This window comes from Piliocolobus tephrosceles, chromosome 7 (genome assembly GCF_002776525.5).
Source record: "Piliocolobus tephrosceles isolate RC106 chromosome 7, ASM277652v3, whole genome shotgun sequence".
Taxonomy (NCBI): domain Eukaryota; kingdom Metazoa; phylum Chordata; class Mammalia; order Primates; family Cercopithecidae; genus Piliocolobus; species Piliocolobus tephrosceles.
The window spans coordinates 2,303,029-2,331,021 of NC_045440.1; the positions used below are offsets into that span (position 1 = coordinate 2,303,029).

Below are 27,993 nucleotides of genomic sequence, written 5' to 3' on the forward strand. Positions count from 1 at the left end.
CTTCCAGTTTCACTTCCTCACCTGCAAAACAGAATTAAAAGGCCAGTTTTGCAGTTTTTGGGGTTATTAATGAAAATGTATGTATACAAAGTACTTGGTTCACGTAGGGCCTCAGTGATGGTTATTGTTATTTGCAGGGTTACTAGAGCGCTTCCATTTATTTATGTCTCTTTGTCACTCTGACAATCCCTCTGGCAAAAGAAGTTAATGTGCAGGTAAAATTCTAGTTTCAAATTTGCTATGTAATGGATCCCTAGGCCTGGAGAAAGAAAAGGGGAAGAATGGAAGGATTTTCTTAGTCCTCTGCTCCAGGCACTGTGCTAGGTATTTAATACTGACTGTTGCATGAAGTGGGTGTTGTTCCCCTCCCTCTCCCCCAAGAGGTGGACAGGGTGAGTCTCCGAGCAATCATGTTGTGCAAGGCCTCTGGGCTGCCTGTGGACCTGGCATGAGGTCTGACTCTTAAGGTGTCAGCCTGTTTAGGAGATATTTCTGAAAGGAACCCGTGTTGCTCCTGCTAACGCAGAAGTTATTCAGTAACTCCCACGTGGGCTGAGAGGTGAGGATAAGTCACTTAAAACCCAGGTCTCACGGGAAGATGGAGAGGGAGGGTTGGTATTTGCATTCTGACAGTTTTTCCAGGTCAGCTGTGTTAAGGTTGGTCAGGCAGAAATGAACAAGCAGGGCAAAATGAAAATACTTAAGAGCTAACTGCTATCCACACAAGTGTATTTTAAAAATGGTTTTATTGAATATTAATCAATTACAAGTACAGTGAGCTAGACATTAAGCCAAAGCACAATTGCAGGTTAAATATAATCACAAAGATGTCTTAAATAGAAACCCGCCAGGCAGGCAGGTTCCGCTCCTTGATGCCTTCCTTTGGAAAGAAGTGGAGGGGGAGGGAAAACGGGCTTCTGTTTCAGGTGACAAGGTGATGATGACCAGAGGAGTTTAACATGCTGTAGGTGATTTTCCATGACCAAATCTGTAGGAATGCCAGATTTAGAAAACCAAACAATGAAAAAACCCAGCATGCTCAGTTACATTTGAATTTCAAATAACGAATGCTTTTATTGTAAATATATGCCAAATATTGCATGAAACATTCTTAAGCGAAATTGTTTCTCTGAAATTCAAACTTAACTGGGCATCTTATACTTTATCTGACAATCCTACAAATAGATAAACGCAAAAAAGAGAGGAGGGGGGTTGGAACCCCTGCCACTGGTGGGTCACACAGAGACTAAAAATAAAAACGCCAATAATGACCCAAAGAGTCACTACACTGGTTACTTACACAGACTAACATCACAATGAGAAAATACAGTTACTACTCTGGGTGCTGTTGCCGGGCAACACTCCACATTTCCTCAAAGCTGGTTTTGTCAATGTTTTGAGAAACCTTGATAAAAGTACCTTTTTAGTTTGTAGGTATCAAAGACAAATATTACTACTACAAAGATAAGATGAGCTTGAAACCATGGGAGCAGAAGCAGGTGTTATATGCACATGAAGAGTTTAAATGTTTGGTGTCATGGAGACAATGTTTACACAGTCAAGGTCATCTTCTAGGTCTGGGCTATTGGCCTCAAAGATCTGTGTTCTTTCCTAACTTTGCGCTTTCTAGCCTTTCATCCTGAACTTTGGGAGGGGTGCATGGGTGTGTGAGGGACACCCCACTACCAGGGTTCAACTGCATTTCTCTGCAAACACTCTGAATCAACACAAGGGCTTTCAGGGCTGCCTGCAGAAATGGGTCGACTGATAAAAAAGAAATCACAGAACAATCTGAATTCTAGAACGTCAGAGAAACCTCTTTGAAAGGATGGGTGGTAGGGCAGGTGCAAAGACGTGACGTGTAAAGCAAAAAAAAAAAATGTGAAAGAAGGAAAAGCAGAAATGCAATCTACAGTGCGAATGTTATTTCAGAGGAGGCAGAACTCTCTGGCAATGTATACAACTGGTCATACTACGACCATATTTGGCCATACAAAGTATATAAAATCTTTAGCTTCCTCTAGGTTTTCACTTTAGTATAACCATAGTTTACATTTTAAAACAATTAAAAAACAGCTTGCGTATCACTCATATTCTACAATGTATCACAGTGGTTGTTGTATCCCCACATACACAATTGAATAGGCTTTGAAATCTTTCCAGCACTTCTTGAAACCAGGAATCTGGTAGCTGAGGAATTTCCGATATGGAGAAATTGAAATGGATTAATTTAAATCAGCTCCATTGCATGTAAGGGAATATTACTTATGAAATATACCATCATAAAATAAGATGAACAGGTATGAAACACATGGAGACATGGCTGACTCACTGACACACCTTTCAAACACTAAGAAATGGGACTACAGTGTTTTATTTATTAAAATATAAAAGATTAAAAAGTTTCTGCCATAGTTAAGGCTTTCTAGAGGAGAAAAATTTAATTGTCTCTTAATAGCAGAATGCACACGTTGCTGACGAAGCCTCATGTTTTATAGTAGTATTTTTTGAATGCATTTCCTTTTCATATGCTAGATGTGTACAGTAGCTCAAACATCACTTTCACAATTACTTTCTTTTCACTTCTCTGTCACTGATCTGACACTAAATAAATTTAACTTTACTCTTTAAATTTCTGACATGAAATCCTAATGTCAGTTGTGAATACCTGCCAAATTGGTAAGGTCTATAGCTTTATGTGAGATAATTAGTACAACAGAAAACACAGTAAGAAGGCTATTTGTCACAGACATCACACAAATGCAATTCGGACACAATGGGGGAAGGGTGCTTGAAAATACACAGCACTTCTGTTTGCAAGGCCATTTACAGGAATCCACATAGTGCACGTTTAAAAAGGGGGGTGGGGACAATGCCCAATAACCCTTCGTGCGATTGGGAGAGACAATGAAACGGAGAAAACCTAGACAACGTATTGCATTCTAATGCTGTTCTCCAGCATAAATCACATTTTTATTTTATTTTTTGTAAAACGGATACAACAATAGAACGTGAACCTACATTCCTTTATTTGCTTGCCATATTCAGGCATTTCTCTGTATATTTCAATGCACTTTGCTATTTTGAGAGCAAAGGGAAATCCGTCCAGCCACTAAATCAAGCTCAAAGGAGTATAAGGATGCTATTTCATGAAAACATCCTAATGTTGATTCTACTTATGCTGCTTGAAAAGCTAGAAATTCCAAACTCCAAGAAGGAAAAGGAAAGCAAGAATCCTGGTTGCACTGCTGTTATTTTGCATAGAATCAAAACTCTGGGTTCCATGCTGTCATTTGTTAACAAAGCGGCAGAGTGTTCTGAGCAAAGCGCGTGAGGCCTGATACCCATTCCCGGTTGTGATGCAAAAACTAAGAGGTATCTGCTCTCCTTTTTTTAAGACCCAAGATGCGGGAGGAGAAAATAAATGGAGTCAAAGGTCATTGCCGAAGCTTATTTTAATTCCAGACTTGTAATTTAGGGAACAGGGAAGGAGGTCAAATACAAGGAGAAGATTGCAGGACCAGGGCACTTAATTTATGCCTGAGTCAAGTATCCAGTTGGCCAACAGCAGGTAAACTGGCACCATCAGGTCTGCAGAAGCCCTTTAGTTTTGGAACTTGGGTAAAGCTGGTGGAGACATTCAGATTCTTTCTTCCATGTGGTTAGGGAAACAGAGGGGCCATTTTGGGGTAGGCCTAATTGGATGATCCTAACTTGCTAGTATTTCTATACAGTACATATACAAAAAATAAAAGACTTCGGCCTAATTTAATGCCATGCTTTTATATTGGAAAGGGTTCTTCATACAGCTACAGATGAAAATCCCAAATGTAATCAACTTTTGCTAACTTTTGAGTGCACTCATGATGACCTTTGGTTTTCAAGTTCTGAAAAAAATGTATTTGGCTCCTGTGATATATCCATTAACCCACTCTCTTAAGCAGATGAGTAATATATGCACACTCTTTCAAGAACTACTATATACTTGAATCATTATAAGACAAGAAGCACCGCAAATGTCTTCCTTACACAGTACCTTCACTTGGCACACAGAACATGAGACATAGAACAATGGCAGTTTAAATATTGAACCACAGTTTAACTTCTCAAGTGTAAGGACCAAGATGAAAACTGGCGCATCCATTAATTTAGTTAGTATGATGGAAACAACATACAACCTCAGTTAGGTAGTGGTTTATCTTTTTAATGAAGCTATAAAGCTTTCCATATCTATATCATATTAACTCTTTTACTTCACTAAAAATCACAGCTGTATTTACCATTTTAAACTACGTCTGGGGGAAGGTAATTAATACACACTTGACAGCTACTGAAAACTACACAGATGGCAATTTCTTCAACCCTTTGTTACAGCAAAAGAGAAGGAAAGAGCGGGAAAAAAATCCCTCTTAATGAATATCAACTCTCAAAGCTTCATATGGAATTCCAGTGCTATTAAACAAGTAGCCAAGACACACACACCCAGCTTGGGTCACTGAAACTTCAAAAGAAGCAACAACTGAGGTGAATTCTTGATTTAATTTTGAGCACCCATGCAAGATTCAGCTACAAAAATTCAAACTACTCTGGATGCCTAGTTCCAGCACTGGGTTGAAGCCAAAATGAAAGCAAAATGTGTGTATTTTAAGAGTCTATGTCTAGAAGTTTTGCATGTAACCATTTTACTTTGCTTCAGGAGATTAAAGGAGGTCACAGCTTAATCACCTTGCATTAAACCCATCGTTTTCAGGGCTTTAAATTGCAACGGCACGTTTGTGTCACACCGTCGTTCCTGTTCCTCCTCATGTTTATATTTTTCCTCTGCTTCAAAGCAGAGCAGATGCACAGCATACCAAGTAAATAAGTTAGTGCACTCGATTCATATTCAGTTAAGGTGAAAAGGGCAAGTGTAAGAACTATTTAAGGGATACTTTTTTTTTTTTTTTATAAATGTCAATGGCACTTGGTAAATGTTGATGAAAATAAACAGTAATTTCACAAAGAAAATTGTATGGTATTTCTTTCTCACCTTCACTTAAAAAAATAACGGAAAGGGCTTTGGTTTCCATTTTTGTTCTCCTTGTCTAAATACACTAAGAAGTTTGAAGAAATGGTTCAAAAATTTAATGCAAGGATCTTTATGAACTATTTGAAGCATGCCACTCAAAATAAACCCCACATCTGGAGTAAACAAAAAAGGCCTTGCATTTGTGTGTTATCTATCCACTATTTGGGTCTGAATCCCAGCTTTCTCAACTAAAGAAACAATAAAGTGGTATTTTTGTGACTCCAATGACGTACAGTAATTTCACTGACTTTTGAAATAAGGCAGCTAATTTGGAGGGGGTAACAATCCCAACAGTGCAGATTAAGGGAAGGGAAGCATTGACTTTTTGGAGGCATCCCCTGGGTCCACTGGGGCTGCAATGATACAGAACTACACGCTCTTCATCCTCCTTAATGCAGCTCCTCCTTCACAGTCTCCCCAGTTTTTTCACCTTGGAACTCAAGCCTGTGTCAGCCTGCATCTCCAGTACTGTCCCGAAGGCCTCGGTGGCAGGCTTGTATTGGAAAGCGCGAGTGGCCTTCACCGGCTTTGACTTCTCTGAATTTAGGAGTTCCTAAGTCAGGTTGGTGTTTGTACCCTTCCCTTGTAAGATAGGCCGATTCGTAAAAGGATACTAAAACTTGATGTTTTTTCCTTTTCATCTCAATTTATGTTAAAGAGATGTGCAGCTACAGAGCAAAATAAAAACAATTTTTGAAGTGGAAACTGGATCTTGCTCAGCCAGAAGCTCGGCTGCATTGCTAATGATTTTGTCAGCGTGACTTTGTGCAAAATATCCTCAAGAAGGCTCTGGCTCATTTTCAAAGTAACCAAAAAACACCACAAAAACCAAAAACCAAACAAACAATAGCCAATGATGCATGTCTGGCAAATCAAAAACAAGCCTGTCGCCTGTCATATGTGTATATTTGTTATATACACATGTCATGCATAACAAATGTGTGAATCGTGAACATTTGAAAAAGCATTGGTTATGTTTTCTTATTTCCCATTTCCAAGTCTAGATTGCAGTGATCTTGTTTTAGAAATGGATAATTGCAATGAAAATGAGCCTGAGATATGTTAAAAGGCCGCCCCTGTAAACATTTCCTCAAAGGGAACAGTAGCAGTTGAGTATGTATCAGTTACTCATACTATTCATCACTATAGCAATGCTTTATAAAAGACAAACAGCTTATTTCTAGGCTGTCAGGGACTTCTAGAATATTGATGTTGTTGTTAGAAACAATCCTCTGTAATCCAGTCCCAGGGTGAAATCTGATCCGGCCTTCACCAGCAGGCATTCACTAGGTCTTCTGCTCTGCGGCTGTTGCAGTCTGGGAAGGGGCCTCTGGCTTCATGATCTGGTAAGTGATGAGATACTCTGGGTATGCCTAGGAAGGACAAGAAGAAAAACAGATCACCCTTCTAGTAGGCACAATATTAAAGCCTTACTGAATGTGGAAGCCTCAAAGGCTGTTAATCGTGACCAATATTCCATATAGACTCAGTAATAGGCGCCTGAACAATTTGGAGGTTCACCTACTTAACTGTATATAAATGTGTATAAACCCTACAATCTAGAAAACTGAATGTTACTTCTACTTTGAATACTGTAAATTAAACTCCATTCATCCCTTATTAGAGAGCCATGTGGCATAAGTAGGGAAACTGAGGCCCAAGGCAGCACTAATATCTTTCTTTTTCACCTCACAGAGCATTAGTTCACACAGTGTGTGTTCAATAAAAGCTTGCTAAATGAAAGAAAAATTTTGCCAAATCAAATCCAAATTAATCACAGAAGATGATGTAACCCACTGAGCTGGAAGGAATACAGGTGAGATGTACTGAGTCATCTCAGTTTGGGAACAATGTTTAAAAACTGAGTACTCAAAGGCATCATTGACAGGAAAGATAAGGCTCCAGTGTAGACTGGCCTCCTTCATATTCTCGTTCTCTTTTTTCTTGCAATCAGTAAAACACAAGGCTGTGTCTGGAATGGGAGGAGCACTTCTTGGTGGGAGCAGGAAAAAGGAGGCTGATCAGAGGAAGCTGCTGAAAACCTCAACCAGAAATCGCAATGAAGGCAGCAATTTGGAAGGAAAGGTAGGACCCCCCTTAGTGAGCAGACTACATAGGAATTCTTCAGCCCCAACTATAACATGATGATGAAACTAGACTCAGTAGTTCAGAGTGGTCTGTGACTAAAAAAAAACTCTTGGGTGAGCAAAGTGTTTTGGGGACCAAAAATAGTTTGTTCAATGCTGACCAACAAATTGCTTGCATATAGATACAGGATAAGATAAAAGGAATGAAGGACAAGTAAAAACTGAACTTTAATATTTAAAATGTAGAAATAAACATGTGATAGATTTACTGAATAATTTATAGCTATACCCCTTGACTTGGGAGACAGAAACATACAGCAGAAACATACAGCTGTGCCTCAGCTGTCCTCATCTGTACCTATTAAGATATAATATTAGGATTATCTCCTAACATTTAAAATCAAACATTTTATATTTAATAATATTAGGATTTTTGTGAGATAATATTTAATATTAATGTTAGGCCGGGCGCAATGGCTCACGCCTGTAATCCCAGCACTTTGGGAGGCTGAGGTGGGTGGATCACGAGGTCAGGAGATCGAGACTATCCTGGCTAACATGGTGAAATCCTGTCTCTACTAAAAATATAAGAAATTAGCCGGGCGCGGAGGCGGGTGTCTGTAGTCCCAGCTACTCCGGAGGCTGAGGCAGGAGAATGGTGTGAACCCGGGAGGTGGAGCCCGCAGTGAGCCGAGATCGCGCCACTGCACTCCAGCCTGGGCGACAGAGTGAGCGAGACTCTGTCTCAAAACAAACAAAAAAATTAATGTTAATGTTAATATTAGAATTTTTGTGAAATATTTAATATTAATGTTAATATTTAATAGGATGTGAGATAAATTTAATATTAGTGTTAACATTTAGTAATATTAGGATTTTTGTGAGAACTAAATGCAAAAGTCTTAGAAGAGGTCTGACATAGTAAGGATCTATTATTGTTATTCTTTTTATTAGTATTATTCATTAGAGAGTACTCCCTCCTAAAAGGTCTCAGCAAGGACTTTAAAAAGAACAAAAAATATTAATATGTTAAGTTCTGTCTCTCTCTCTCTATATATAAGGAATCATTCATAATATTATTTTCCATAATTCCAGTCTGCTCTGATTTTAGTTAAAAACAGCAACAGTTTCTATTTTAGTACATTTGGTGGGAAGAAACCAAGATTGAGAATCTCTCCTGACTTTCCAATCTGAAGTCTCAGTAACCAGTTTGTACTTTTATTTCTGTGAGAATATTATAGTTTCTCACAAAAGAAACTATTTGTAGTTTTTTCTTTTCTTTTTTTTTTGAGACAAGTCTCGCTCTGTCGCCCAGGCTGGGGTGCAGTGGCTGGATCTCAGCTCACTGCAAGCTCCGCCTCCCGGGTTCACGCCATTCTCCTGCCTCAGCCTCCCGAGTAGCTGGGACTACAGGCGCCCACCACTGTGCCCAGCTAACGTTTTTCTTTTGTATTTTTAGTAGAGACAGGGTTTCATCGTGTTAGCCAGGATAGAACACTGGTGTGAGACGTGGACCCTGCTGTGAAGGAACTTACCATGCAGACAGACAAAAACAGGAGAAAGGTAAAAAGAACACAGGCTGGCAAATGCTAAGTGTCAAAAATGAGTGGACACCCACTCCTACTTTCTTTTGTCCCAGTGAAGTTTAATATCTATAATACTGCTACGACCCATTATTTTACTTGCGGAGAAGTTGTTGAAGCAAAGGAGTCAACAGTGCCAGTGTCTGCATTTAGGTAGCTCATGATTTACAGTGATCACTGACACACATCCATTTTAGTCAGGCAGATTCTAAGATTCTAATGGCATGAATTGCTTAGAGGTCCTTATCTAAATGCTCCTGGTTCCTAATGATTAGGCTACCGAATGGTTTCTGTGTGCCCTTTAAGATACTAATTAATCACATCACAGTCCAGAGGATTAAAGGCAAGGGAATTACTAAACTGCACAACTAGAAGGGCCTCAGATGGACCAAAAACCATCATTTTCTGTCAAGTCACTTTAAATCCACGCTGGTTATACAAGCATTTTATGTGTGTGTGTGTGTGTGTGTGTGTGTGTGTGTGTGTGTGTGTGTGTGTGTTTAATACAAAACCACTTTTGCTAACTCATTTTCTGAAATTTCTTCTTAATCCAAATCCCTAACACTAAAATGTAAATTCAAATGCTCTCAGTTTATGTCTCATAGAGGTGAGGAAGGGACCGTCATGCTCTCTTGAATGATTCTGTGTGTTTGGAAACCATTTTAGAAATCATTCTCTTCTACAGTCTTTTCTTCTCTGGTTAAGTAATTCTACCTTGTTCACATCAGTTCAGTAAAGTAGGTGAAACCTCTGGAGCAGAGAACAGCTCCCCCTCATGTCTAATGTGAAGTTTAAAGTACAACATATACAAACACCACTGACATCTTCAGTCCAATCATATGTTATAATCAGAGCCTTTTTTCTTTCCAAGTACAGTTCAGTTAACCTTCAATGTATCTTTTCAATCTTCAAGAAAGAAACAATCTCACCAATAACAAATGCTACTACTCAAATCAATCCTCAATCAAAAACACAACAAACATTTGTGTGTTTTTGAAAGTGTTAAACGTTAAGAGTGAAAGATGATTTAGAGTATGACTAAGGAGAATGAAATAAAAGTTAGCAAAGGAAAACTTCCCTATAAAATCAGCAAAAACTGCTCATGAGAAAGTACTTAGTAGACACTGGAGTGAACATGACCCATGTGTACAGGTATACCTGAATACAGAAGCGCAGCTATCCGCTCCTGAAATAAAATCAAGGCTGAGTGCATTTCATATTCAAGCTTTTTTTCTTTCAAATAAGTTTTGTACTAATCACTCTCTAAAATTATTTCATGAGAGACTCTGACTAAATTATCAAGTCAAATTTTACCTGGGAGATGGTTAATCAGTAAATTTCAGAGAAGTAAACTTATACTTATCTTCTAAGTATTCCTTATTATTTCTTTGTACCCAACTATGAAAGAAATATTTACTACTACAGATAACTTATATTTAAAATACATGGTAAAGAGAACTGAAAGCACTCATTAATGCCCAGTGATAACCATCTTATGTTGTGGGTGAACCAGAAACAACTTATAGTATATTTAAAACATATGGTAAAGAGAACTGAAACCACTCATTATCACCGAGGGATAACCATATTCTTACGTTGTGGGTGAATAAATCACTCATTAATACCTGGTGATAACCATATTATATTGTGGGTGAATCTATGTTTGGTATATGTTATGTAAACGTTAAAAAATACCAGACATATAAATATATTAAAATTTATTTAACAATTCTACTTTTGCTGAATATTTAGGTTGTTTACATTTTTTATTATGATAATCAAGACAGTGACGACTATCCATATATTCATGTATATAGTGTGTGTGTGACTATCACTAATTATTCCAATACAAATTTCTAGAAGTATAATTACTGAATAAAAGTAAAAAAAAAGCATCTTCTCTAGAAGTCTAAGGTTTATGATTTAAACAGAAAAACACGACAAATTTATTCCTTCCTTTTTAAAAACTTTTTATTTGGAAACAGCTGCCAACTTACAAGTAAGTTGCAAAAATTAAAATGGTACCAAAAACAGCAGCTACATAACCTTACCCAGATCTACCTTTGGGAAGGTTTTATTTATCTCATTTATGATTTGCACCTTCCCTATCTCTGTACACTAGATACACCACACCCACACACACACACTCCTGCACACACACAAACACACATGCATGTTCCCTGAAACTTTTACAAGTTACATACATCATCGTAGTCCTTTATCCCTAAATATGCCAATTTATATTTTCTAAGCATAGAGAAGTTTACATTGATATAATCCTTTTATTTAATATCCATATTCCAATTCTGTCAGTTGATCTAATAATGTACTTTCTCTTCCAATATTGGCTGCAGTCTGGGGGCAGAAAGGTAACTTCGTTTTCATGCCTGTGGGGCCTCATGTCATCTGGGAAGTGAGCACAGCCTTTCTCTGTCTTTTAACACTTTTGAAGAATACAATCTTTCCACATTAAAAACAGTAAAACATTCATCATTTTGATTAGACTTACATCACGTATTTTTGGCTGGAATGCTGCAGAGATGTCGTGCCTTTAGAGTATCCACCTAGAGAGACAATATAAGCCTATCTGTCCCTCGCTGGTGATGTTGATTTCGATTATCTGGTCAAGGCATTGTCCCCTTTCTCCAATATATAATGACTACTCCCCCCGCCCCCTTTGAAAGTAAGTTTGTAGTAGGAAAATCATGCAAATATTCTTCTCCTTAGTGGAATAGCCCCATATTTAGCATCCATTAATAATTCTTGCCTAGTCTAATAACGGGTACCTGATGAGTCCGATGTCATCCCTCCCTCTCTCTCCCCCCCATCCCTCAGCCTATCCCTTCTACCCTCCCCCCCTTTCTCCCTCCATCCCTCTCTCCCTCCCTCTTTCCCTCCCTTTCTCTCCCTCTGCCTCCCTGTCCCTCTTTCTCCCCCTCTTGCTCTCCCTCCCTCCCTCCGCCTCCCTACACCTCTCTCTCCCTCACTCCATGCTCCTCCCTCATTCCCTCGTCCCTCTCTCCCACCCTCTCTGTTCTCCCCATCTCCCTTCCTTCCATCTCTGCCTACATTCCTCCCTCTCACTCCCACCCTTCCTTTCTCCCTCCCTTTCTTCCGCTCTCCCCCCTTCCTTCCCCTCCCTCCCTCCCTTCCTTTTTCCCTTCATCCCTCTCTCCCCTTCCCTTCCTTCCTCTCTCCCCTCCTGTTCTTTCTCTCCTTCCCTCCCTGTCTGTCCCTCCCTCCCTTCCTCTTTCTCCCTCCTTTCCTTCCTCCTTTCCCTCCTTCCTGCCTCTCTCCCACTCTCATCCTTCCTTCCTTTCTCTAGCCCTCCCTCCCTTCCTCGCTATTTCTCCCTCCTCCGCTCTCCCTCCATTCTTCCCTCTCTGACCCGCCCTCCCTCTCTCTTCTCTCTCCCTCCCCGTTCCCTCCCTTCTCTCTCTTCCTCCCTACTTTCCTCTCTCCCTACCTTCCTTTTTCTCTCTCCTTCCTCCATTCCTTCTTCTTCCTCCCTCCATTCCTCCCTTTCTGTCCCTCCCTCCCCTTCTCCTTCCATCTCCCCCTCCCTCCCTCCCTGCCTCCCTCCTTCCCTCTCTCCCTCACTCACTTCCTTTCCCTCTCCCTGTCTTCCTTTCTCTCCCATCCTCCCTTCCTCTCTTCCCCCTTCTTTCTGTCTCTCTCCCTGCCTCCCTTCCTCTCCCTCCTTTGATTCGTTTCTCTCTCCCTCCCTCCCTTTCCCTCCCTTTATCCGTCTCTCTCCCTGTCTTCGTTCCTCTCTCCCTCCTTCCCTCTTCTCTCTCCCTCCCTTCCTCCCTCACTCTTTTTCTCTCTCCCTCCCTCCCTTCCTCCCTCCTTCCCTTCCCCTCTCTAGTTCTCTCCCTCCCTTCCTCTCTCTCCCCCCTTCATTCCCCCTTCTCCTTCCTTCCTCTCCCTTCTACTTCCCTTCTCCTCTCTCTTCCTACTTTCCTTTTTTCTCTCTCCTTCTTCCAATCCTTCGTCTCTTGCACTCTAGCCCTCCCGTCCTTCCTCTCCCCTCCCTCCTTTCTTTCCTCTCTCTCTTCTTCTCTCCCTCCTTTCCTCTCTTGCTCCCTCCATTCCTTCCTCTCTCCCTTTCTCCCTTCCTTCCTCTCTCTCCTTTCCCTCCGTCTGTCTCTTCCCCTCCCTTCCTTCCTCTCTCATCTCATTCCCTCCCTTCATCTCCCTCTCCTTCCCTTCCTCTCTCTCTCTCCCTCCCTTCCTTCTGCTCGCACTTGCTCTCCCTCCCTCCCTTATCTCTCTTTCTCCATCTCTCCCTCCCTCCGTCTCCCTTCATCCCTTCCCTGTTCCCTCCCTTCTCTCTTCCTCCCTACCTTCCTTTTTCTCTTTCTCCCTCCATTCCTTCCTTCATTCCTCCCTTTCTCTGTCCCTCCCTCCCTCCCCTTCTCTTTCCCTCCATCTTCCTCTCTCCCTCTCTTCCTTCCCCTCTCCATCCCTTCCTTCCTCTTTCTCCCTTCCTCTACCTCCCTTTCTTTCTCATTCCCTCCCTCCCCCTTTGTCTCTCCCTCCCTGCCTTCCTCTCTCCCTCCCTTCCTCTCCCTCCCTTCTTCCTCACTCCCTCCCTCCCTCTTCCCTTCCTTCCTCTCTCGATCTCTTCATCCCTCTTTCCTTCCTCTTTTTCCTCCCTCCCTTCCTCTCTCTCCCTCACTTCCTTAGTCTCTTTCTCTCTCCCTTCCTCTCCCTCCCTTTTCCTCTCTCGTTTCCTTTTTTCCGCTCTATCACTCCCTCCCTTCTTCCTTGCTCTCTCCCTCCCTTCCTCTCTCTCCCCCTCCCTCCCTCACTTCTTTCCTTCCTCTCTTTTCTCTCCCTCCCTTCCTTCCTTCCTTCCTGTCTGTCTCTCTTTCTCTCCTTCCCTCCCTTCCTCGGTTTCTCTCTCTCTCATATACATACACATGTTTATATTGATACTTACCCATACATTTACATGAGTGTATACACACACACACGTTAGAAATCATGAGATCATAGTAATATTTCTAATTCCAGTTCACCCTTTGAGTCTTTCTGACCTTCTCCATTCCGTATTTGTATGTCCCTTCTTCTACCGTGAGAACTTTGGCTCCTCAAATCAATATATCAACACATCCACTCATGTGCTCAATCCTATAATATACCTAAGAGTTTCACTGTTTTGCCCACAGTATCACCATCAACAGATTTACTAAAAGCAGTTCAGGATTCCTTTGTCAGTCTTCCCCCAACAGCATGCTCTACCCTGCCCACGACTGAAGGCATAGTGTAAAACACTGTTTTCATAGGTTACATATATTTAGTTATTTCCTTCCTTATTTTTTCTTTTAGTGTAGTTACGGTATTCATTTGAAATTCAGTTACATTTAGACAAATTGCTTTGGTTTTGGACAAATCCTGTGGCATGTACACTCATGCAGACCCACTCACAGCAGCTGCCCCCCGGCATGCTGCACAGGAAGTGGCACAAGGCATTCGTTCACAGCCGCAGGCCTCCCAACAGCACAAGGGCCCAAGCCTTTGTTTCTCCACTGCCCTCTTGTTCACACTGTGTTATGTGGCTGGCAGCTACTAATGGGTTTTAGGTAAAAAGTTGATGTCAAAGAATTATTTTGATACCTTTATTTTGTATCTGAAGTAATTAACACTAGCACACTGTGTGGTGGATATTTCATTGAAAGATTTTCTCAAGTCTTACATGGTCTCTGTGCTCTGTTGACATGTTTGTGAACTTGGTTATGCTTGCTTGATGGGTAACATACCTGTTCTCCTCTGTAGATGACATATTCAGCATATGCCAGCCCATTGACGCTCGGTCTACCAATGACTGAGTGGTGCCCTGGAGGCGCGTGGGCCATTTTCATGGTGCTAAACTGCAGAAAGGATTTCCCCAGGGTCACTCTACAGAAGAGCATTTGTCTAAGGAAGAAGAGAAAAACAATGCTTTGAAGGAAGCTTTAAATCTTACAATAATGTAACTGCTAGGTCTATTGATTTTTTAAAAATTTAACATAAGGCAAGCTAATTTAAATGTCATTTTCAGATTTATGAGTAGGAATGGAATTTGATATAATGATTTATCATAAACAGTTACCAGACTCAACAGTTACACTTCAAAGTTTAAGGCAGTTTTGGTATGGCTTAGGAATCGGCCTTAGAAAATGCCTGCCAGTAAGTTTTGCCTGGTGGAAAAAGGGGAAAAAACAGAGAAAACCTGAGCTCTTGCATGGATGGGGAGGTGGAAACTGAACAAAATAAGCTGATGGAAACAACGCCTGAAATTAAGATCGGGTTTATTCATTACGTGGAAAAAAAGTAGAAACTGGGATGAGATAAACAGTAATAATAAAAGTGGATCGTGAACAAAAGTACTTAGCTTAAATGTATGGCTGAAAATCATATTAGTCTGGGCAGAACATGAATTAGAGCAGATATTAAGTATTACAGGGTAAAAAAGACTGACTGGGAAGAAAGTCTATTATATACACTAGGGGTTAGCAAACTATAGCCCATGGGTCAAGCCAGCCTCCCACCTGTTTCTGTAAATACCATGTTACTGGAACACAGCCATACATTCATTTACATATAGCCCATGGCTGCTTTTGCACTACAAGGGCAGAACTGAGTTACTGTGACAGGGATTATATGACCTGCAAAACCTAAAATGATTATTATATATCCCTTAAATAAAATGTCTGCTAATCTCTAATATAAGCAATAAATGTTTTTACAAATTAGTACAATTGATAACGCTGTTAAATGTAAACAGTTATAATTCAATCAAATTGTTTTTAGTAATGGAATATAATCTTTGTGTTATAACCAGAGATTTTATTTTGAGTCAACTAAAATTTGTGCTGGGTCCAGGATAACTGGGTCTTACCCGGACTGGCTTTTTGAGTTGGATGCTAGTGATGATGTTCTGGGATGCCGGCTTGGTCTACTATATTCTCCTGCAGGTCCCAGAGGAAAGAGCTTTGCTCTCTATCAGAAGGAGGCTTTTTGTGCTCCATCTCTACATTTGTGGCAGTGGCATGTTGTCATTCGATTCTGTGTGCTCCTAGTCTATTATGTCACACAAAGCTGAACCTGACAGGCTTCTGCTTCTGCCCCGGGGATCCCCTGTTGCTGCTGAGGCAGGAGGTGATGTGAGACCTGCTCAGCCAGCCGTGAGCTGCAGCTGCAGATGGCCAAGTAGAGAGCCGGCTCAAGTCTGCTCACTGGCTTGCCTGGTGCATTGTGGCGCATTCTGCAGATGCAGCAGCCTAAATGGTAGGGGTGCCATTAGCCCTGGGGGCAAATTTTGGCAAATACAAGACAGAAGCCAGCAGACAAATTCATCTCTTTCTCTCACTGATATACTACTGTTGTGAGATGCCGTAGTTCATACAGCCTCTCTGGAGATGCTTCATGGACTGAGCAATTGACTGCCTCACTGTGAGACTGTGGCCAACCCATTAATGCACCTCACTGCGGCTGCTCTGCTGTCTTCTCCACCTCACTTCTTTTCGCGCCTTCATTCCTGCTTCCCTGGGGCTGCGCTGGCCAATCAAATACTAGTCACATGCTTTTGCTTTAGGGTCTGTTTTCTAGAAATCCTGGCTAAGACTTAAACTTGTGTGTCTAATTTTAATAAGCGATTGTGAAATCTTCTCTGAGGTCCACTTTTAGTGCTTATTTAGGTTCATTTTTGTCTCCAGAGGAATTAAGTTTGAAGCATTAAAAAAAAAAAACAAAACAAAACCCTTTTACATGCTATATATACACTTGAAAATTTCTCTGTATTCCTTTTTCTGTTGAGACGGAGTCTCACTCTGTCCCCCAGGCTGGAGTGCAGTGGCGCAATCTCAGCTCACTGCAACCTCTGCCTCCTGGGTTCACGCCATTCTCCTGCCTCAGCCTCCCCAGTGACTGGGATTACAGGCACCTGCCACCATGTTCGGCTAATTTTTTTTTTGTATTTTTAGTAGAGCCGGGGTTTCACCGTGTTAGCCAGGGTGGTCTTGATCTCCTGACCTTGTGATTCACCTGCCTCAGCCTCCCAAAGTGCTGGGATTACAGGCTTGAGCCACCACACCCGGCTGAAAGTTTCTCTGTATTCTTAATCACAGAGGTCTTAATGGAAGGAAGTTTCCTTCTGGACATATGACATCCAACTCAGAATGGCTGATGGCAATAATTTTTTCAAAACACAACTGAGAGATAAGTTTTAAGGTCAATAATCACAATTTCAAGGTTATTGGGGCTCTTTTTTTTCCCCTCAGAGATCCTTGTTCTAACATTATTTGGGTCTTTTTAAGGTCTTAACCAAATTACAAAATATTAACCTGGCTTGATAAAAAATAATGCATTTGGTAAGTTTACAGAGAAACGTAATAAATCCCAATCTTTGCACAGGATAATTCTTTTGTGTTTTTTCATTGCGAAGGAAAGGGAGAGTATTTTTTTCACCACTGACATCAGACAGAGCATACCATTATTCTCTCCAATTTTTGAGTTTAAAAAGCCTATTAACATGGCCAATATTCATTTGTTTGCTATTGATTCCAAAGTTGATATTTTAAGTTGCCAAGGCTAATTATGTATCCTGCCTTAAAACAACACCATCATCAGCGACATCAGAAGTAAATTAAAGAATCTACCTTTTCATAGAAGCGTGTCTTCGCTCAAATGTGACTACAGCTAGTGGTTCTTTGTTCTATAGAAATCATCCTTAGCCTTAACTTATTATTATTACAAAGCAAGAAAAGTGAAACCCAGGGAGAAAGCCAAGATGCAGAGTGTTTTATTCTAACCCATGACTGGAGGACATGTACCTGGTTTTTACCCCAGCTTATCTGCTCTGTTGTTACTGCTCCTGTTAGGGAAGAGGCTGATCAGCTGTTCCCACCCATTCCCAGAACCAATGGGATTTCCTGGGATGCAAGACTGAGGATAACCTGTGACTTCTGCAGAGCCTGATAAACCAATCTGGGGCTGGGCACGGTGCCTCATGCCTGTAATCCCAGCACTTTGGGAGGTTGAGGCGGGCAGATCACAAGGTCAGGAGTTTGAGACCAGCCTGGCCAACATGGCAAAACCCCATCTCTACTAAAAATACAAAAATTAGCCAGGCGTGGTGGCAGGCGCCTGTAATCCCAGCTCTGGGGAGGCTGAGGCAGGAGAATCGCTTGAACCCAAGAGGCGGAGGCTGCAGTGAGCCGAGATCGTGCCATCGCACTCTAGCCTGGGCCACAAGAGCAAGACTCCATCTCATAACAAACAAACAAAAAACCCAATTTGGTTCATGACCTGGGGGTGGCAAACGTTACACTAATAGCAAGGTGCTTACCTGTGACATATATAGCACGACCTGTCTTTGTGTGTAGGGCAGCCTGTTCCTCCTCCAATTCCATAAACATACTGGTTGCTTTTTGAGGAGTTTTCAGCAAAATAAATCCCAGCTCCAAACATTCCTCCTATGTATGCATGTCGCTCATCAAACCCTTTATGAATAATGGCATTAATGAAAGGAGAACCTAGAAACAGAAGATAGAAAGACTCATTTTTGAACACGTCTCTAGAAGCTCAATTACCTGCAGACTATTTGCACTGGGCAGGTTAATATTAAGAAATGAATAGTGTATAAATGAAAAGTATTTCCTAAGGAGCCCTATTATACATAATAATGTACTAGTACTAAATTACAACAAAAATAATTCACTAGGTGGCTCAATTTGCAATTTAAGTTCTAAAATAATTTTAGCTCAATTATTTTCATTGTCCATGCACTGGGAAGTCTGTACTAATGTGTGATACGTTAGAAAGCTGGTACCAAGAATTATTTGAACAAAATAATCAAAACAAGCCATTTTTAATACAACCCTATTACAATCAATTTAACGTAGGTTTTTCATTTTACTGACTCCTGCAAAGGCCCAGGGAGGCGTCCACCGTCACGGCCACGCCGCTCACCGTGAAACAACATGCGCTCATTGTGATGGTTGTGATTCTCCTCAGACACTTCCTTCTGTCGGTGGCAGAACCGCTCCCTCAACTTCTTGTTGACCACTTTTTGAATCTTTAAGGATGAAGAAGGAAGAAAAATTATCAGTGAAATGTGCATTTACGATTTAAAATGAAAAGTGTGTTTCCTTTTAGGAAGGTCCATTTCTATTTTGCTCAAATGTAAAAGTGATAAAGCTACTGTGTGAGTGTAATTCAGAAAATACTCCAGCTGTTAGTGACATAATTTTCAGTTACAGTTTTTGTTATTTTATACCAGACCTGGCTATTACCTCTAAATCAGGATTAAAAAAAAAAAAAAAAAAAAGGTAAAAAGGTTATATTTAGGCTCCTCCCCAGACTTAATAAAGTTTAGGAGATGGGGACATATAAATCTGTATTTTTTTTAAAAAAGTTCCCTGGGCTATTCTGATGTGTACCAGTGTAACTTTCACGGGTCTGTTAACTCAAAGGGTTAAACCAGTTCTCTACAGATTTTATTCATCTTCGTGATACCACTTTGTAAAAAGCTTGAGGCATGTGTTCCATATTAAAAATTAAGATACTGAGATTAAGAGATATATGTATTCTGGGGTAATTACTGGTTCAATAAGACTGAAGATCCAGGACTTCGATGCAACTTTCAATTGATAAAAAATATTACTGTCAGCTATGGCCTGTATTTGTGGATAAGCAGGAAGACAAATATCCATGTAAGTATCACTAGTACAAGCTGATTTAGCCTGTTTGTAGCTTTGGTGTTTTCAGAATGTCTCTATTTTTAGTGATGTATCGTCTTGGGGAGTTAGAGATATTGTAGTGAGAAGAGTGGTATCTGACTTCAGGGCAACAGGTGATGAATTATCTTTCACAGTTTGAAAATATGACTTAATGAACTTTTTTCATTGTCCAGATTTGATTTTTAGGCAAGCCTTGCAATCCAGTTTTCACCATGAAACTTCAAAAACGTACTCGAATGACATTGTATCTGTTGAAGATGCCGCCAGCATTGCCGCCATCTCTGTGTTCTCGAATTGTACTTTGCATCTATAGAACAAAAGAACTAATTTTATAAAAACACCCCAGTGTATCATTCTAGACATTTCTTCCAATTTTATTGTTTCATTGATGAGTCTAAAATTCGGTATTAATAAAAGCAGTTCACTACAAATTGATGAACAAGTTTAGTGGATAAGTATTTCTGATGAGAAAATAATTTCAAACATAAATATTAAATTTATGCACTTTGTTTACTTTTAAACAAAAGTTCTGAAAGTTTTCTGTAAACACAATGGAGAAACATAAAAAAATCACATTAAGTCATCTACAATTACTATCTTATCTTATTGAGAAGAAGAACTAACACTGATTAAGTCAAACAAAAACTCCTTACGTTCAATTAACAAATGCTAAAAATAATTTTTAAAAAACAAATATTTGTTCTGTAGGTGAAATATTCCATATTATCTCAACAGTCTTCAGCTTGGGATCGATCTCTAAGTATATTTACACAGACCAGGGGAATTTGACTATAATGTACTACTAAAGGGATTAACTTTCTTCTGACTACTCTCTAAATTAAAAATAATTATGGAAAAGAAAAATGTTTAAAGATCTAAATTTCTCAGAGAATTAACTCAATAGAATGATTTCTCTCCCTTACTGCTCCACTTGTGAAGAGTCACTACATTTTTGACATTATCATCAAAATGTACTAACTGCTAAGAGAAGCATGAGGTAGTGAGACACTGGGCCCCATGATGCCTTCCTGATGCACTAAGTATGAGCTGAAATACAGCCCTGGGGTCATGGTCCTGAGTTACCTAATGCAAGTTCCTAGCCTGGGAATGAAAATAAAATGAGTACTAATTAAAAAAAACAAACATGAATTTTACTTATAACAATGTGTATTAGGCTGTTTATGCATAAACCGTCAGTGGAGTGGGAGTCTCACTGGCATCTGACCACCAAGAGGGTCACACAAACAGCCTTCATAGGGGCTCAGAAAAACTGTGACTGGAGAAATGAAATGTTATGTAGAATAATGAGGCAGACCCAGAAGCACACGTGACGATTAGGCATATTATTTTACAGTCACATTTGTAACTGCATAAAAACAAGGATGAGAACATACTTGCTCTCTATGAGGCAAGAGTTTTTCATTCTATGTCATTCTTAGGTGGCACTATAACAATATAAGAAAATAGTTCTAATAGGCTCCTTATTCTGCATGAATTTCAAGAAAATCTCCAGAATAAAAAGACAGAGGGGCCCCATGCATTAGAAAACCCAGGCTTTGATGTGAAAACCATGTGGCGCTGTCATATTTTAATTTTGGCAATATTCCACCACAGTGGCTAAGAGAGACTGATTCATAGGCGTGTGACCACAAGGCAACGTAAGACGAGGTTTCTTCCAGAAAAACAGGTTTATCCACAGATTTCAAGAAAAGCAAATGAAAGATTTCTGATGTATATTACCTCTTCTTCCACTGACTGATATTCTTTATCTTCTGGAGCAAGATCCAGCAAAATCGTTCCCTGATTAACACAGTGAAAAGTCAAATAAGGATTGGTGCCTGCAGGAGAGAAAAATTAACATATAAAACTAAAGTCTGCACTACTCAGGCTCTATTTTAGAAAAAAAACTTCATAATAAATAATTGACACTTTGGAACAAACCTAAACTATTTGCAACCTGAACCTGATAAATTCGGTTACTTTAAACAAATATACTCCAGGACAGGAGAAAAAAAATGAAAATGTTTGGGGATCAATTTTATCTGTTTGTTTTTTTTTTTCTTTGAGATGGAGTCTTGCTCTGTCGCCCAGGCTGGAGTACAGTGGCCTGATCTCGGCTCACTGCAAGCTCCGCCTCCCGGGTTCACGCCATTCTCCTGCCTCAGCCTCCCTAGTAGCTGGGACCACAGGCACCCACCACCACACCTGGCTAATTTTTTGTATTTTGTTTAGTAGAGACGGGGTTTCACCATGTTAGCCAGGATGGTCTCAATCTCCTGACCTCGTGATCCGCCCACCTCGGCCTCCTAAACTGCTGGGATTACAAGCGTGAGCCACCGTGCCTGGCCCAATTTTATCTATTGTTATAGAGCTTCTTGTACACACTGCAGAGTTCAACAAATATTTGTTGAATTAAACTCTATCATGAACATACATGAAGCTATGTCTGATACAAAAGAAAAACATGCACTGACATCACAATATAGTCAGATCTAAAATAGAAATATCCTCTAAAAACTCTTGTAAGATGACTTGAAATAGACACTTACGATTGCTTTAAAATACATTATCTTTGTTAGTTTCATGGATGAACTAAAATACAGATAAATAAGCAAGACGTAAGCACAAAATCTTCCAGTTTGAATTTCACATCACTCTTGTAATTTGATTAGCTCTGTAGATTCTCTTTCCTTGCTTTCCTATAGTGAAAGTGCTTCTAACAAATAGAGAAATGAATAAAAACAGAGGGAAAGAGGCTTGTAACAGCAAAGTAGAATGGAAAAAGACAAAGATGACAATCATGTGGCGGGGAGGATGGTTCAAGTTAAGGTAAGAAAGGTGAGATTGTGAAAAGCCATGTTAGGAATGTTCGATTCTATCCTAAAGGCAACAGGATTCTATTAAAGGGGTTTAAGCAATGGAGTGATATGATCATATCATCATTTTGAAAAGATTGTGTTCACATTGTAGAGAAGGTACTGGAAGGAAGCAAATGTAAAGGTTGGAGCTAGTACGGGAGACAGAATGGTGGCTTGGATCAAGTGGCAGTCATGGGAAAGGACAGAAGTACAGAGATTCCAGAGAAGTTGAGGCTATAAAGTGTTGGGAGAGAGGGAAGACTGACTCAGATTTTTCCAGCTAGAGGGAGCACGAGGCCAATAACTGAGATGCGGAAGGGACAGGAGGTACAACAGTTCAGTGTATGGTTCTGGGGTCAGACAGCCTGAGTTCACTGTCAGCCCCAACACTTACCTTGCACCACTGATTTCTGAAATTTGCTTTTTTTTCTGAATAGCTTACCTTGTTGTCCACCTAAAAGTCTTTCTACTCCTTTGATTAATTTGTGGCGGTGCCCATATGCATTGATGCCTATTTCTTTCAACTCTTCATGACCCATATCAGCCAACACATCTAGTGTAATCTGAAAAATGAAACAAAATTACTTGTGAAATCTTTAACAGTTCTTCAGAGGACAAAAGCTTTTCCAATTGTCTACAATACTATGAGTACCATGCAAATTAATAAAATTATTGTGTTTCCTTTACAAACATGAGCTTACAATCTTTTTAAAGTTGTCTTGATAGTCTCATCAGCTTTTTTGCTTACTTGAAGTACTCCTTGATTTCCTTTTTGTCCATGGGAATTAAAAAGGGAGAAACAATACTATGGAAATACAAAAAGATCATCGCTATATTTCCTTTAGATGATTTTGTTCTATCATCTACTGCTTGCCTCAAGATAGAGGAGGAATCAGTAGCTTGAAAACGGGTTTCGAAACACCAGATCCCAGTATCCAGCAGGGAGTAGAAATGAACGGTGGGGGAAAGGGAGAGGCATTCAGCGCAAGTAAACAGAGCGCAGGAAAAGGAGAAAGCAGTTTTTAGACGACAGATAAGGAAAAACTTCTCAGTGCTAAGAAATACTCAAGCCGGGGACAGACTGCCTTAAAAAGCAGTGAGACTGACATCTCAAGGATTTAGTTCGATTGCAAACTGTTTTAAAGAGAGGCTACATTTTAAAATTCCAATTTGGATAAGGAAAGAGTAGATGGTTTTTAAGCTCTCTCATAAATTCTCAGACTTAATCCCTTCTGCTTAAAATACATTCTGTTTTTATACAACATAGTGGTTTTTAATTTTTGGTTAGTTTTTAACTTTCGGTTATTTATCCCTGTAAAATGGAGATGATTAGTTGGCTCAAAATCACCTAATTCCCTTATGGACTAAAGTAGCTGGGACTCTGCTACCACCCAGTGGCTATGTTCTGAACACACAGGATGAACTCGGGCAGCCACATTTCTTGGTCTGAACATGCAACTTTCCAGCCTTGACAAAGCTGGCCTTGTGACAATCCAAACACCAGTCTGCAAGATTAGTCTTTGATTTTCCCCTTCCTTGGAAAACCAAGAAATTCTTTTACAGACACTCCTTTTCCAACTCAAACAAGATCGCTTTTCTCCACTTTTAACTTTCAAGTAACATTTAAAAAACTGACAAATTAGGCCTGGACCTCTGCTGATTTTTTTGTCAGAATAAAATATGAGTTTGATCTTTCCAGTGAAATGAGCATACATCACTCATTCTTTGGAAATAATTTTCTATATTGCTTCTAAGTGGCCATTTAAGCACTAATTGCTGCATTACACAAAGCAGGCAATTTACCTCCACAATCACCCAAAAGAAAGGTTTCAGCAGAGCGTTAAAACAAAACAAAACAAAAAAACCCAGTTCTGAAATACACATCTTTGAGATGGAATAGTTTACAAAATAATAGGAGCCTTTACATTCTTAGCTAGACATGATTTTAACATAATTTGGAAACTATGTTACTGATGTCCCATTTTTTTCTTCTAAATATTCCAAACTAACTTCAGTTTAAAACCAAGGGTCTCATATCTATGTGGTAACTTCAATTCAGAGAATCCTCAGACTTTTCTGAACTGATACATGTAGTGCGCATCTGGAGGAAGCAGACACCAGGCCAGCAAAACACAATATTCTCTACAACGTTCTAGAGGAATAATGGAGAATATTTAATGTATTTATTCATTTTATAGCTCCAATCATAAAATGAATACAAAACACCCAAACCAAACCAACAAAACAACCTGAAGAGACCGAGAGCAAGTCACTTAGTTTAGAAGGCAAGGCTGAGAGGAGCTCTCACACCTAATGTGGCAAGTGGTCTCCTACCTCCCGGCATTTGTGTCTTCACTGTAATCCCTTCCCTATGTGAGACAGACTTATGAACTCACTTCTAACAAATATAATACAGCGGAAGTGATGGGAAATTACTTTTACATTAGGTAACAGATTGTGGCTTCCATCTTGGGCGCTTACTCTTTGGACTGCTCAGCCTAGAAGACCTGGCTGCCATGCTATGGCAGACAGACTCAATGATTCCCACCTTCTTACATCACATCCTATGTGCTCCCCTCCCCTGCAGTGCAGGCTTGCCTAGTGACTGGCTTCTAACCAAGCAAATACAGCAATGGTGATGAGAGGTGACTCGCAGATCCTTTTTCTCTTGCTGGCTTTGATAGTGCAAGAAACCATGTTATAGAGGCCCACATGGCAGGAACTGAGGGCTTCAGTCCAACAGACTGCAAGGGACTGAATCCTGCCAGTAATCATGTGAGAGTGTGGAAGGGGATCCTTCTCCAGTGGAGTCTTTACATGACATACTGACCCTGGCTAATGCTCCGTAGCCTTGTGAGAGATCATGAAGCCAGGGACACAACTAAGCTGTGCATAGAGTCCTGCCTCACAAAATGTGTGCTGTTTCGAGCTGCTGAGTTTACGGTAATTTATCAAGCAGCAACAGGTAAGTAATACTCTATAAGGTCACTCTGTGGAGAGGCCGACAGGTGAGGAATTGAGGCCAGTCAACCAACACTGTGAGTGAGCTTGAAAGCGGGTCCACGCCCTTGCCAGGTGAGTCCCCAGGTGAGACTGCAGACCTGTCGGACAGTTTACTGCAGCTTCGGGACAGACTTTGAGCCAGAGGCACCCAACTAAGCCATGCTTAGATTCTTGACCTACAGAAACTGTGGGATAATACATGTTTCTTATTTTAAGCCATTAAGTTTTGGGTAATTTGTTACACAGCAGTAAATAGGTGATCTACCCATGCTATCTTGGCATTTATCCAATTAGATACTTACAGTAACACAAAAGGAATGAATATGAAAATACGTAACTAAAGAAAAAAGAAAGACAACGTTTATTAGGCTATCCTGAAGGATAGAAGAGATGAAAAGCTATTAACCTGTGGAATCTGAAAAACAAAAAGGGAATGGGACAACTTTCTATACTTGCAACTGAATATAAATATACATTATTACTGCAGTTCCATCCAACCGTTCATCATCCAACCACCATGCACTCAATATTTGTTGTGTACTCGCTACATATCAAGCACAGTTCAAAGCACTTTATTTACATTACCTCATTTAATCCTTACGATGACGCATAATGAAGTACTATTAATATATTATGAGGTCACTGGTACTGAGAGAAGTCATGAAAACAGTACACAGAAGAGCTGAGATGTACAGCTGTATCTTTTCCCTGTTTCTATTCTTTAAAAGGATGACTAGAAGGCGAAAATGATTAAACATTAAATTTAGTTACACTGGGTTACTTGGTGTCCAATTTGTCTGCGTATTTATCAGGCAGTGGCCACTGAAAAACTTTAAATGAAAAGCTAAGGAATTTAGATCTATGTCAGCTCATTCACACAAAAAATGTTTAATGAGTACCTTCTTTATGCTATATATTGCTTTAAAAAGTAAACATTTCATTTAATCCTAAAACGACCAATTAGAGTTGGAAAGTTACATGGTTGGTCCAAATAACTGATAGTAAAAGAGTGGGGCCATGAAATAGAGTGCCAACCAGAGTTCATGTTATTTACTCGAGATAACAAACACACACAAAATGGGTCAATGTCTTAGAGAATCCCTAAGAGAACTCTCGTGAAGGTGACCTGCTTGGTCAGGGATGCAAGGCGGGCTGGGAAGGAAGGGGCAGGAAGGAGATGAGGAAAGGTTCTCAGAAGAAGGTCGTAATTCAGCTAAGCAGCAGGAGTTCATCAGGCAGGGGAAGGAAGAAAGTGTACTTAAGACAGAGGGAATAGCATGTGCAAAGGGAAAATCAGTTAAAAGAATACAGAGTATCTGAGGGAACTTAAGTACTGTAGTTCAAAATGGTGACAGGAGAATATGTATCAAGGATTAAAAGGAGGGAACGGCAGAGCAGCAGGCACAGAGAGGATCTTAAAGGGCCTTACCTATCAAATTAAGGGGTTTAGAAGTATACCAAAGGCTGGCCAGGTGTGGTGGCTCATGCCTGTAATCCCAGCACTTTGGGAGGCCAAGGTGGGCAGATCATGAGGTCAGGAGTTCGAGACCAGCCTGACCAACATGGTGAAACCCCATATCCACTAAAAATACAAAAATTAGCCAGGCATGGTGGTGCGCGCCTGTAATCCCAGCTACTCAGGAGGCTGAGGCAGGAGAATTGCGTGAACCTGGGAGGCAGAGGTTGCAGTGAGCCGAGACTGGGCCACTGCACTCCAGCCTGGGAGACAGAGCAAGACTCCGTCTCAAAAAAAAAAAAAAGTATACCAAAGGCCCTGGGAAGTCTTTTCAGCAGAGTAATATGATCGATGTTGTATTTTAGGAGGATGAGACTGTTGGCATTATGAAGGGCAGATTTGGAAGGGAAAGCAACTGGGAACAAGATGAAGATAAAATGGCATGGAAGGGGTGAATCTGAAAGCAACTGGAGAACTCTATTTACAGGGCCTGGTAAATAGAAATGGTTAAAAAAAAGAATGAAAGTAATTAAAGATTATTCCAAAATTCTGCAGCTGGGTAACTATGAGACTATTGTATCAAAAAAAGAAATAGAAATATCTGGATGGAAAGCAGATTAGTTGGATTTTAGACATGTTGCTTCAAGATTCAGGGATTTTATATGTACTCCTGTCAGCTGTTAGACATTTTTTTCTGAAAATCATATTTAAATTAACTTGCTCCTTTTATAAAACCTTGACTTAGTTATTATACCGAGGAAATCACAAGCTTGTTGGGCTAGTTATTTCTATCTAGTATACATTAAAATAAAATTATAATATTAAGAATAAAGACTATCCACATGTCAGTTAAAGTCATCTTGCACATAAAGCAAAGGTCACTGCAAAAAGAGCTACCTGTAGCTTCTAAGAGTCATTTTACTTTGGGTGGGGAGAGAAAATTAGTTTTAATGAAAAAGACCTTTCTCTTGCTTGGGCTTAAAAGGTTGTATGGTACAGCAGTAGTAACAAGTACTAACTTTATAATCAAATTCACAATGAATTACTGGAGGCCATGCTTTTATCTTCAAGAATTTGAAATCAAAATTTATCTGGTCACTTTCCATGAAAGTACACAGGTTAACCATAAAGATGTCCACAGCAGTCTTCCAAGTGACAGCATTTATGTTCCAGATATTGTAGTGTAAATAAAATCTGTCTTTCCCATAGAA

General features: G+C 40.2%; 1 protein-coding gene across 2 annotated transcripts in view; it reads right to left on the reverse strand.

The window, feature by feature from the left end:
- Window positions 1-732: 732 nt before the first annotated feature.
- Window positions 733-27,993, reverse strand: part of TNKS (tankyrase) — a 217,619-nt gene continuing 190,358 nt past the window's right edge. Inside the window, exons 21-28 of one of the 2 annotated variants that reach the window (XM_023225271.2) lie at window positions 22,766-22,886; window positions 21,206-21,303; window positions 19,698-19,772; window positions 18,696-18,801; window positions 18,073-18,259; window positions 14,504-14,660; window positions 11,248-11,302; window positions 733-6,441 (exon numbers count right to left, since the gene is read on the reverse strand). In XM_023225271.2, the coding sequence (XP_023081039.1) occupies window positions 11,249-11,302; window positions 14,504-14,660; window positions 18,073-18,259; window positions 18,696-18,801; window positions 19,698-19,772; window positions 21,206-21,303; window positions 22,766-22,886 (798 nt within the window). In that variant the 3' untranslated portion in view covers window positions 733-6,441; window position 11,248. The remainder of the gene's footprint in view (window positions 6,442-11,247; window positions 11,303-14,503; window positions 14,661-18,072; window positions 18,260-18,695; window positions 18,802-19,697; window positions 19,773-21,205; window positions 21,304-22,765; window positions 22,887-27,993) is intronic. The other variant, XM_023225270.3, reaches the window with a different exon arrangement.